The 13,146-nt window shown below is 38.6% G+C and overlaps 1 protein-coding gene and 1 pseudogene across 1 annotated transcript; both read right to left on the bottom strand.

Annotated features, from left to right (window-relative positions):
- Positions 1 to 602: 602 nt before the first annotated feature.
- Positions 603 to 1,843, bottom strand: LOC133716564 (uncharacterized). Its single transcript, XM_062143262.1, has 3 exons — positions 1,553 to 1,843; positions 1,297 to 1,451; positions 603 to 1,263 (listed from the first exon to the last, which is right to left on the bottom strand). Exons 1-3 carry the CDS (start codon positions 1,841 to 1,843, stop codon positions 603 to 605), a joined length of 1,107 nt encoding a protein of 368 aa, XP_061999246.1.
- A 404-nt stretch (positions 1,844 to 2,247) lies between these two features.
- Positions 2,248 to 3,631, bottom strand: LOC133713592 (uncharacterized; annotated as a pseudogene).
- Between the last annotated feature and the right edge of the window lie 9,515 nt (positions 3,632 to 13,146).

The following is a 13,146-nucleotide window of genomic DNA, read 5'->3' as shown; positions in this document are numbered from 1 at the left end:
CCCGCTAAGAGAGAAACCAAATATGCCCAATGCAAAGTCACTGATTACAGCCCTCTAAGGGCATCTCCCACGGTAAGCCATAATCCTATTTATGGCCTACCCAATGCTCCCACCGTAAGCTATATCCCAAATGCCAAGAAAAATATTTGGCCTTCTCAAATATGCTAGGCCAAATTTGGGCTGAGATTTGGTAAGCCAAATTGTGGGCCTCACTGCCTTTTTTTTTTTTGTTTCATTAATAACATGAATTTTACATTTAAGAAAAATCATTTTTCCTATATACATGGGTTATTTATAATGTTACTAAATATTAAAATTACATCATTGTAAATATCTTGTTGAGATCTTCAATATGAGCCCAATATTTGATATGTTTAGAATTTTTAAAATAAATGTGTAACCATTAATTTTTATGATATACTTATTTTCATTTAACTAAATCGACTAGTTTTATTGATAGCCTCGTCAAAACCATACTCGGAAATATATTCTGAGCTGGGAAAAAGAGTACTAGAATGTGAAATACTAAAACATAAACAACAACATAAAGTAAAACAACGAAACTAACAATTATTGAATTACACATTAAAAACTAAAATTAGCTAGTATTCCGGTAGATTAGCATCACTTCCTCCATAACCATCGCTTGTTCCGAATCCACCACTTTCATTGTACTCAGGCACTCCTCCACCGCTACTTCCTCCAGCATGTGGTACTCCTCCATTCCCACCACTTCCTCCGAATCCACTTGAAAATTGTAAAGGACTACCAAAATTTCCAGAAAGAAATGTAGCTTCAGAACCACTTTGAAACTGGTTCAGGTTACTAAAGTTACCATAGCCAAATGTAGTAGGTGGTGATCCTTGTGATTGAGACTCACGAGCTCTTCTTTGCATAACTTCTGCCTTCCTCATCTTCAAGAATTCACGATCTGTTGGATCTGTTACGGAATCCAAATTGGTCAGCATGATTTTATTCTCTTCGCGCTGACGTTGAATATCCAATTTGCTTGACGTGTAATGGTCAAACTTGGAAGCGAAGCTTGATCTCTCCAGCATACTTTTTTCAAGTAACTCTTTTATTGCTTGGTTATCGGCCATGATCTTATCATAATTCTTTTTCTTCTCATCGGTGGCTTTCCTTTTCATCTTTGCCATCCTCGTTCCCATGGGACGATCATGTGAAGCAACTTCATCGTTGATGTACTCTTGCTCATCTTCATCTGCATTTAAATCAACAGAAAACGATGGAGTATCAGATGTCCTTGATGTGCGAGAACCTTATTGAGATCCTTCAGATGACTCCTTCCTTCTACGAGGTTTAGGAACGGTCATGGCAGCATTATCAAGCCATTTCTCAGCATTTTTTAGAATGGGCCACACATGGTCAAATTGAAACTTTTTCTTCTTATAAGTTGAATCATCTAGGAGAGATTCCTTAGCTTTCTTGAACTACAAAGTTATCAAAGAAACAGACAACATGTAAAAAACCGTTAAGATTCAGATAGTCTAAGATCTAATTATACTACAACTTATGGTTATGCGATACTTACAATATAGGACTCTGATGCACCACTTGGATTTTGGTACTCAATTTGTCGAATATGACTACGAAGTTTACTGACCGGTAAGCATAGATCAGAAAATCGACTTTGAAGCGACCCACCAGATCGACTCCTTTCCTCAGACTTGCCTTCATTGTAGATAACAGCAATCCTCTCCCATAGTGCATCCTTTTTCTGGTTAATACCATTAATTGGACATTGAGAAATATCAAGATAAACATGGCACAATTGTAGATCTTCTTCTACGGTAAAATTCAACCCACGCTTAGAAGAAGACATTGAAGTAGTAGAAGAATTGGTGTGTTGTGTATTGTGGGAGAAGTAGTGTATTTATGGTCTTCATGTAGATAAATAGTCATTTTAAATAAATGAATCTAACGGTGTTGATGCATTTACATAATCTAATCCAATGGTTGTTATCGAAGGCAATCGTATCTTATCTTACCATATTGGACAATGTGAAATAATGTTATCTAGTTCATTATTTTGATTCTGTATGAAGTACAATAATTGTCGTCCAATACAAAATTTTGAAATGTGTGCAAAATGAATCATGTAGAATTTGTTTAGAAAGGCAATACAATTATTTATTTCATTACAATTAGAAAATACAATTAAGTAATAAATGTAATACACGAGAACTAAGAGAAACAGACAACATTAAAAGAAAATTAACGCAAAAGAAAACATTAATCAACTACTTCAAGCTTCATCTTTGCCATGACGATCCCATAGATGATCAATCAATGCATCCCGAAGTTCAAAATGAGCAGTCTTGTCTTTGATTTGCCTATTTCGAGCAAGAAACTGATTAAATCGTGCATCTTCATCAACGACCATCTCAACAGTAGGAGCTGGCGCCTGATTAAATTCTCTAATCGGAGCTGTCAAATCACGCTCATCCTCAATGATCATATTGTGCATAATGATGCATGTAGTCATTATATCATGTAAAACACGTTTATCCCAAAAACGTGTTGCACCCTTAACAATTGCCCAACGTGATTGAAGAACTCCAAAAGCACGTTCAACATCTTTCCTACATGATTCTTGCTTTGTGGCAAAAAATTGCTTTTTTCGTCCTTGAGGATCATGAATTGTTTGAACAAGTGTGGACCACTTGGGATATATGCCATCAGCTAAGTAATAACCGACATCATATGCCTTATCCTTAATAAAATAATGACATGGAGGTGATTTACCTGCAGCAAGCTCCGCAAATAAGTAGGATGCTTCCAAAACATTGATGTCATTGTTGGACCCTGGTAAACCAAAATATGCATGCCATATCCAAAGATCATAATCAGCAACTGCTTCTAGAATAATTGTTGGCGATCCACTACGCCCTGCATAAGCACCTGCCCAAGCTGCTGGACAATTTTTCCACCTCCAGTGCATGCAGTCTAAGCTTCCTAACATTCCTGGAAACCCACGTTCTTCACCAATATGAAGGAGTCTTGCAACATCAATAGCTGTTGGTTTTCTGAGATATTGCTCTCCAAATATTTCTACAATAGCCCGACAAAACTTTTTCATGCATCTAATTGCTGTGGACTACCAATTTTTAAGTATTCATCGAGAGAATCAGCTGGTACACCATATGCAAGCATTCGAAAAACAGCTGTGATTTTTACAAAGGATGACAATCCGAGCCTACCAATTCCATCGCGTTGTTGCATAAAGAAATTGTCATGATTTTTGACCGCATTAGCAATCCGATAAAATAAACTTTTACTCATTCGAAAACGTCTGCGAAATTTTAGCTCACCAAATCGGGGGACCTCCGCAAAATAATCTGTAAACAAATTGTGTGCAGCAGCTTCTCGATCACGATAAACAACTATGTGACCAGGAATTGCACCTCTCCGGCATGATTGAGCATCATCTTCTTCGTCGTCGAGATTTTCTGCTAAGAGGAGATTGTTGTTAGCACACATACGAAGTAACAAATCTTGCTCCCGATCAAATGCGGCCAAGACAGAATTGCAATACTCAACGGTTCCATTTGAAGAAAGAGAGGATGATGATATTTGGGATGAATCCATTGTAGTGACTAATTTGAGAGAGAGGTTGAAGAAAGATGAGTGAAAATTGTTGTGATGAAAACAATAATAATGTCCAAGTATTTATAGAAAATTTTTTTGCATCAAATAGAGCCGTTTATAGCCGTTATTGACAACTGTCATTATATCATTGATTGAAAAACTAGCCGTTTTTTTGTCATTTTCAAATTATAGCCGTTTATAGCCGTTACTTACAACTATCATTATATCATTGATTGGAAAAATAGCCGTTTTTTTTGTCATTTTCAAATTATAGCCGTTTATTACCGTTATTTACAACTATCATTATATCATTGATTAGAAAAATAGCCCTTTTTTTTGTCATTATCAAATTAAATTATAGCCGTTAGATGTGATGATATTTGATTTTGGCCTACAGAATTTGGCCTACCGTGGCAGCACTGTTTTTTGTTGGTAGGCTAAAAAAGCATATTAGAGGGAATATTCTGTTTTTGGTAGGCTAAAACCATTTGGCTTTTAGCCTACCGTGGGAGATGCTCTAACCGGATCAAACACCTCCAAACACCCCCCCTCCCCCCAGCCTAAGACAACTAACCAATCATACCCTAAGCACACTGACAAGCCATCACCAACACCGCCAAGCAAACCTGCGTCATCATCTAAAACCACTGCAACATAAACAGACAGGCACACTGCACATCCTTCGCATTGTGGGAGTAGTCAACCATTTTTGACATGAAATTATGACAAAGAATTGGCTATGAATATGAAAATAAATACGAAAATAATTGCAGTCATAAGTGTAGAATTGATGACAGCCATTAATGCAGTATTGATTGTGGTAATGATGATCACCGTAAATAATGTACTGATTGTAGTATGGTAATGATGATCACCGTAAATAATATACTGATTGCATCCATAATTACGATGATAATTACAGCAATAAATGAAATAATCACGACAATCATAAGTGTGGTAATTGTGAGCCCCGGAAAAATTGTCGAGCCAAGTTAAGATCGTTGAGGATTTAATTTACGATCTCGGTAATTAATAAAAGTGCTCGAGATTTTATTTCAGAATTTTTCACAAGGTGAAATCCTTGATAGTAAAGTAAACACCATGATGAGTTCGTGGGAATTTTTGGGAAATTTTTCGGATACCCAAAGTATTTATTATGAATTTCCGAAGTTTGGAAATTATGGAATTCATTTTAGATAAAAAGAAAATGTATTGATACGATCTGAACCATTGACATTAGTACCGCTTGATCTGAGCCATTGAAAATCATTCAAAGGAGACTATATAAGGCCCACATCGGATTTGACTAGGGCTGGCAAATTCTCCCGAGCCAAACCAGCCAACCGAGTCCGTCCCGAACCGAGATGTTTGGTAACCGACAGCTTCGGTAACCGAAGTGGTGGTACGGTATAACCGAACCGAGAGCTTGTAACTGGTACGGTATTGGTATTGATTCTGACAGAAATACAGTATACCGTACCGTACCAAGTATTTAATATAATATTTATTTATTTTAAATATTTATTATATTATCAATCATAGCCGTTGATTTTCTTCAGTTTTAATTCACAACCGTTAGATTACAAGTTTCCAAACCCTAATCCCTTATCCCTCAGTCCCTCTCTCGGTCACTCCCTCAGTCTCTCTCTCTCTCTCTCGAACCCGAGCAAGGGTTTGAGGCTTTGAGCCTCTCAAAGTCTCAATCTCCCTCATGAAGATCAATCGAATCTTTCGAACCATTGCTGCTGGTGAGTATGACCTTCGATTGTTTTCAATTTTAGTGATTAGAAGCTTTGGATTGTTGAGTTGAGGTGTGATTAGAAGCTTTGGATTGTTGAGATTTACCAATTTATTCTGGGTTTTCATGGTTTTCCTTTTGTGCTTGGAAGAACAGGAGGATCGAGGACTAAGTTTGATCTTTGAGGGAGAAGAAGGCAAAGTTTGAATCTGGTAGGTGCAGACTGCAAAGTTTGAATCTGGTAGGTGCAGACTCCATTTCTTTTCTTCTGTTTGGCTTAAAACTAATGAAAAACAAAATTAGATCAATTTACAAGGAATATCATTATATGTTTTGAACTTGTTGCTATTTATGTTGTTTGATGGAGTTGGACGCCTAGTATTGCCACCGAGTTCACAATCTTCTTTTAACCCAGAAGCTCCAATCGTATTTGAAGGCCTTCAATTTTTAGAAATAGTACTGCAATTTCTGGGTTTCAATGAGTTGTGATTAGAATCTTACCACATAGATCTAATATTACCATATGACAAATTAATGTAAGAGAAGGCCACCAAACTTATATTTGTCTGTGGTTGCTTCTCTGTAATGCTAGTTTTTCCTTTTTTATCTGGTAATTTTATTTATACTTTTTCCTTTTTCCTCTTTTGTTCCTTTTCTCAAATCTCTACATCCTTTCTTTGTCTTGATAAATTCTATTTCTTATCAATAAAAAATGTGTCCATTTTATCTAATATGTGTAATTACTGCACACTCAAATGACAAATTATTTAGTTCATTGTTTTTCTTAACAACTGTCAACTGGAGTCTTGCTCTTCTTTGATTCTTTTTTGTTACTTAGACTTTTATTTCTGTACGATAGGAACTTCAAAGTGGGATGTAGCTGAATCTTCCAATTTCATTCTTTCATTCTTCTTGTAGTATTAAACTGATTGTAGCTGATAGTATTCTTACTCTTCTGTTATTTCCATTATTGTTATTTTTTTTCCACTCACTCATTACTGCTACAATTGTTTTTAGAATATCAGTTTTTCGGTTTTCATACTGTTTAGTTAAAATTATCATATTTTAGTTCATTTCATTGTCTGAGACTTGGATGGCTTGAGAATAAAGTATTGTTCCAATTTGTTATCGGTTTAAGTCATCTATTATTGTTCCAATTTTTGTTTCAATTTGTTATCGGTTGAAGTCATCTCTTATTATAAATTTTCAAGTGTTGTTCCTAATCTCAACAATTCAAGGAATCAACTAATCAAGGCCTTATTAAACCTGGAGCAACATAGAAGCATGGCAGTTGGTCGGTTTGGGGCAAGAGGTCAGTTTGTTTGCCAAGTTAGATGATGAAAATGTTATGTATATTTTAGTATATATATGTTATATGCTCTTGTTCATTGATAGTTTGGGATGAAACTGCCTAAATTCAATTTCATTGACTAAATCTGCCAAACTGCCAGCATTAATATTATTATTTTCAACAAGAATTTGCAGAAACTGAATATGAAGTGTGAATTTGCAGAAACTGAATTTGAGGGAGCACAGCAACTCAGCAAGGCAGCAAGCAAATATGAAGTGATGATGAGATGAACTTTGAGTCCTTGAACAATTTGTTTTCAACTATTGCACTTAGTTATTGTATCATTTGATATTTTGATTCATTTGTGTAAAGTGTGAACTGTGAACTATGAATTATTGACTTAAAATTTGTATGAACTATGGAGTGATGAACTCAAGTAGTGAAGTTGATGTATGAGAGTTTTTAGCTTATTTTTCATTTCCAGGTTGTTCATTTCCAGGTTGGGCCTTTAAATTGATGTGAGGATTGCATTTTTTTCATTTGCTGACAGGTTTGGGCTTTTCAAATTTTAGTTGGGCCTTAGCTGAAATCTGGCCCAATCTTAAAGTCGGTACTAGGCCCAACCAACCGAGATCTCGGTATACCGAGAAGTTGGTATACCGACTTTTGTGGCCGGTAATGGTAGGCTATTTTGTGTACCAACTTAGTTTGGTACGGTACGTGGTATTGGGCTTCAAGGTCCGATACCGTACCGAACCCACCCCTAGATTTGACGACCCAGAACTCTCGAGAAGGGTTTAGAACGCTCGACCCGTTTCTCTAGCTCGACGACCTGCGACGACACGACGGCGGACCACCCTCGTTTGAATCCTCTTTCCAGCGCCGATGTGCTTGTGGTCATGGATCGTCCATGCATGAACGAGAAGAGAGAATCGAATCCCGGAATCTTCGAGTCTTCCGGCGGTTCCGACGCGTTTTCCGGCCATCGTCAGGGTTGCATGAGGTACCGAAATTAATCCTCTCGTCGTGCTCTACTTTCCTGTGTAATTAGTTTTTGGCATTGATCGATTTTTGTTGATTTTCATTTCTGGGTTATTCTGGCCATTTCGAGACATTTTCCGGCAACTCCGGTGGCGGTCTGGCTTTCCTGGCATGCGGTAGTTGGCCTACTTCTCGTGCTCTACATGCTTGTTTAAGTAGCCCTTCGATTCGATTTAGTTTTGAGGGTTTGTGTTTTGGGTATTTCTGCCACCGTCGGCACCACTGTCTGTGGTGGTGGTGTCGAGCTTACATAGGTCATTTCAGTTCACTTAGATATGCATAAGTAAGAATTGAGGTTTGGTTGTGTTTAAATTTCAGAATTGGTGGAGTAGTGGAAAGGGAGAGCAAAGGGAGAATCTGTCAAGATTGCCGTGTTCTTCATCAAGGGCTTTGACCTGCCAACTCGGACTCTGCTTTTGATTGTATTTGCTATCAAGGTTAGTTGGGTTCAGTTCGAAGTTCTGAGCACTGCCTTGTATGGTTAGCTTCTAGGATTGATTTCATGCTTACTGCATGTCGTGTTATGAGAATGGTGACTAGGACTTGGTTCATTCTTGAACAACTAGTTATAATATGTGAAATTGAGATATTTAGTTATTATTCTGATCCTGTAAAATGTAGATAATGGACTGTTATACTGATTGAATGAAACCAAGTCAATTGGTGTTGAAAAAGGAAGGAAAGCAATAGTAAGTAGAGAAGAAGGTTATTGGGTGCCCTTAGTAAATTTCGGTCCACTTGATATAATTGATCGATATCGTAATTTCAAGTAAAGTATCCAATAATTGGGACTTTTGTGAAACTAGTCACGATTGGTCAACCTTGGTCAAATCCTGGTCAAACTAGGAAAACTGGTTGGACGACTAAATCGACGAAATTTGGATCTTTATTTCCTTAAGGAAAGTTATTTATATTATTTATGTCAGAATCTAGGACTCCAGTTACCTGAGGAACGGAAGGTTCGTGACTCACAGAGTACGTGACGAAAAGCATTAGAATCCAGGTAAAGGATTCAAGACTCTCCTCGATTAGTGGTTTTATTATATTACGCTTTTTATAAAATGATGCATGTTAAGTCTATGTGGTTGGTTATGTTAAAATGCAATGCGTACTAACCAAACCGTGAAAGATGTGTTGGCTTGAGAGCGTAAGGTGGCACTGACTTCCTTGGGTTCGATCCTCTATTCCTCCGGAGGGTTAGCTACACCGGTCGGACAGTGCACGGTCGTAATGATGACCCGATTCCGTGTGTGTAGCTAGGTAGCGAATGCTCTCGCTATGCTTACCTGGTTATAAATTAATTTGAGGTAAGGTCGTGTAGTGGGTCTATGGGACCGGCCATCAGGTAATATTTGGTGCGCGCGTATTTATTTTAGTAACATGCATCGATTTTCAAGTGGAAAAATATTTTAAAGTTTGTCGTTCTTTAAATGATATGGTTTTAAGTATGTCTTTATAATGTGGCCACAAAACAATACTCTATTGTTTTCAAACCTAGTCGAGATGATTTCCCAATGAGCAGCGAGGACAAAAGCTCACCCCTACAACAGTGTGGATGCAAGTACTGTGCACTGGTGATTGGATTGACGGACAGAGCAGGGTGCGCGGAGACAGCTTTAGTGAATAGTCATATCAGAATCAGGTTCCGAGGCGAGTCTTGAACTTTATCTCCTGAAAGTCAGTATTCTGGAAATTGAATAGTCCTTATTTCATCTTGTATCAACATGTACCAAGTCTTGTCATCCTAGTGTTGAATTAGAACCACTTTAGACGAACGAGTTATTAAATTATTTTAAAAGTTTTCACCTTAAAAAGTATTTCTACATTTCCGCTACGCGTTTTATGGAAAGCTATTTAATAAAAATGCCTTGCGGGTTTTTAGGATGTAAACTGAACATTCGGTTTATGTCTTAGAGACACGCGGAACTGTGACGTGCTCAAATTGATGAGGTGCAGCTTGGGGCGTTACAGTACTCATGACGGTCATAAGTGCGACAATGATGACGACTTACCAACCAAGTAAGCTTCCACCTATAAATAGAGGACTCACCAGCTAGGTAAGAGATCCCATTCTGATTCTTCTTACTACACTCTCAGAAACGTACTGACTTAGGCATCGGAGGGTTTTCTGCAAGTACCCCCTCCTCTTTGAGCCAACGGTCAAACTTTCGAGTCAACCTCAAATGAAGTTTCCAGATAGTTCCCGGTCAGCTCCTGCTCCAATTCGCATTCATTGGTGAGTCAATATCCTATACAGAATTTTTCATCACCAACCCTTGCCAACGAAATTGGTGAGGGCAGCAAGGAGTAGGCCAAAGCCTAAAGATATCTCAATGAGGATATGGAGATGCAGGTGCGTCAATCTCAATAGGACAGCATTCTCAAACTCTAGCAGAGCTTAGCGACACTCATACTCAACCACTTATTTATTGCCAAAAGGCTCTCCTTCTATGACTGCATTATGTTTTCTTGTTTTTAGACTAGTGAGGCAACAACAACATTATGTAGCTAATAAAATTTAAATATATATATTTATATATACAATTATTATATATAAATTTTCAATATATTCCCATTCTAGGGAGGCCCTCTTACTTTAAGAATTTGAGGATTTTTACTATTTTACACTAGTATATGACCTAATTCAATGATTTCAACCGTTGATCCTTTAGATTCTATGCAAGAATTGTGCCTACAAAAAATCAACCAAATCTATAATCATTTAGTCATTCAAAATTGTGTAAACAAATACAGTATGTTAGATAAAATGAAAACGAACATTGTGCTAATCAAATGGTTAACGCTTTCTGATTTAGCTAATTTTTTATTTTTTATTTTTTGAATGAGGGCCAATACGGCTGCCCTTAAGCCTTGATCATTAATGAAACTGCAGAATACATAGGGGGACATGATACCTGAACCCCAAATTACAACAAGCATAGGGAGAACATCCAGAAATAATATCGAGAGTCTCGACATAGAGTATGTATTCTAAATGGCACCAATTAGCGAAGAGTGCATGTATGGCTACTCTATTCGCTTTACAAGGGTGGTGACATACTTGAAAGTAAATGCTTACTTGAAGCCATAATATACTAATAAGATCAGCTTTCCCACTATGTTGCCACCGGAAAGTACATCCGGTGACACTTAGTTTCATCCTGCCACTAGGAGGTTATGACCATTTGGCAAAGCAATGGACCCGCTGCCTAACTAGGGCAAACAAGGCACACAAGGTGTGCAGTCCGGGACCGAGCCCACGTCGCTCTACCATAACAGGGTAGGGACTTATTGCCAGCATAAAGCCACGTCGAATTAAAGTAGTAAAACAACATAAATAAAAGTAAATATACTTAATACTTAAATAAAAACAAGAGACCAGCCCACCAAAGAGGGCCCAGTAGCCTAGGGCAGGCCCAACAACCCACATCTCCAGCAAGCCTATCGTGCAGGTCGGACTCTGTCCATTGGTGCTGCCGGAACTGCATCTCAATCGCCAGCAGATCACGTCGCTTCATCGTTTCTTGGCCGCCCACTAACATCACCGACCGGATCGCCTTGGACGCCGATCTCAGACCAAAATCAGATCCAATACCAGGTCGATCATGACGATCTCCGTCAGCTTTGCTCAACCCCAACGCAGGGGCACCAGCGCCGGTAGTCCACCTTGAAAACCGAGATCGCCCCCACCGAAAACAGAAATCCTTCGCCGCTACTCCCTTGCTCGGATTCTTCGCCTCTGTGTAAGTCGACAAAGAACAAGGAACAAGCGCACTTCTGCTTGCCTTTCCCTCTTCGAATGTGACAAAAGCTTTCCTAGCAACCTACTCCGGCCCCTAACCGATTGTCCCTCGCCAGTAGACCTACAGAACACCCGTCCGACGACGACATCCCATGGACGCGCCGCCGGACGGGGCATTGAAACTTGGTTAGACTCTAGGGTTTTCTCGCTTTCTGCTCCGACTTTGTTGGAGCTAGTTTTGAATGATTTAGCTAATTTTGTGTAAGATTCATATGTGTGCATATAACTAGAGAATGAATGGTTTAGATTATTATTTGTAAAAAAATTTCATTGTTCTGTTAAAAATAATATATACGGATGATCCTCCTTTCGATGACAGAGAGGTAGGATGGACTTCGGACACAAGATCAAAAGGAGAAGTAGAAAGAGCTTATTCGTCAACAAACTTTAGCTATTCGTTGGATCCTTGAAGCAGCTTTCAAACAACGTATAAGCTACAGGATAAGCTTAATTAGAGAAATGTTCATTTGATGAGATACTAGAGAATGAAGGAATCTTGTAGGATTCCCAAGAAATTCTTCGATTTCTTCTGGAAGCAGCTGCTTAGAACTATATGTTAAAAATAAAAACACACACACACATATATATATACAGGCCTTCTATGTTAAGGATCCTTAACTTAGCTTAAGGAACGGATTTCCATATTTTGATCACTTTCGATCGCATATTCACCTCTTAACCGTTCAATTTTTAGATATATATGAGTAGATCAATTTTGCAAATTTTCAGCCAAATTGATGATCGTTAAGGCATCCAAAACTGCAATTTACACTAACGGATTCAGGTTGAACAGATTCGGTTCGTTCGTGTAACTTGTAGTTTTGGATGCCTTAACGATCATCAATTTGACTAAAAATTTGCAGAGATGATTTACTTATATATACCTAAAAACTGAACGGTTAAGATGTGAGTATGTGATCGAAAAGTGGTCAAAATATGAAAGTCCGTTCCTTAAGCTAAGTTAAGACCTCCTTAGCAGAGTGTATATATATATATATATATATATACAGCGGACGATCTACAGCGGACGTCCGCACTTCGTTAAAGTACGGACGTCGACTCTTCTGCGGTGTTTCAGGCGGCGACGGCAGCTTGGGGCTTGCCGGACGGAGTCCGGAGGCATCCCATACTGTTTTGGGCAGCGATCGAGGTTACAGGTTCTGGGCAGCAACCTGACCTACAGTGCTGCAACCTCGTCGCAGGCGACTCCACCCGACTGCAGACTGGTCCGTCCGGCAAGCCCCGCCTCTCCATCGCGCCCCGAGCCGAGCTGCAGCGTGCGGACGTCCTCTTTGGAACGGCTCCGTATATATATATATATATATATATATATATATATATATATATATATATATATATTTGTCCTCCCCCAGCCAAGAAGCGTCGTGAGAGGTAGGAAGGATCAATGCAGATTAAACTAATTCTCGTCACATTCGTGCTAAAGGGTGCAATACCACATATCCGGATATTCCATTGTTATACTAAAACTGTAGCAGTCACATTGATTTCACAGAACAACATCCTTCAATATATTACGTTCATATATGTCTGTGTGTAGATGCTTGGTATATGCTAGAAGCCTAGGAACCAAAGCATAAAGAGTGCGTATATTCCATATAGCTACTCATGATCATGACATTCTGATAGTGACAATTATTAACGACT

Source organism: Rosa rugosa, chromosome 6 (genome assembly GCF_958449725.1).
Source record: "Rosa rugosa chromosome 6, drRosRugo1.1, whole genome shotgun sequence".
Lineage (NCBI taxonomy): Eukaryota > Viridiplantae > Streptophyta > Magnoliopsida > Rosales > Rosaceae > Rosa > Rosa rugosa.
The sequence above is the reverse complement of the archived record's forward strand: the minus strand, read 5'-3'. Positions and strand labels throughout refer to the sequence as shown.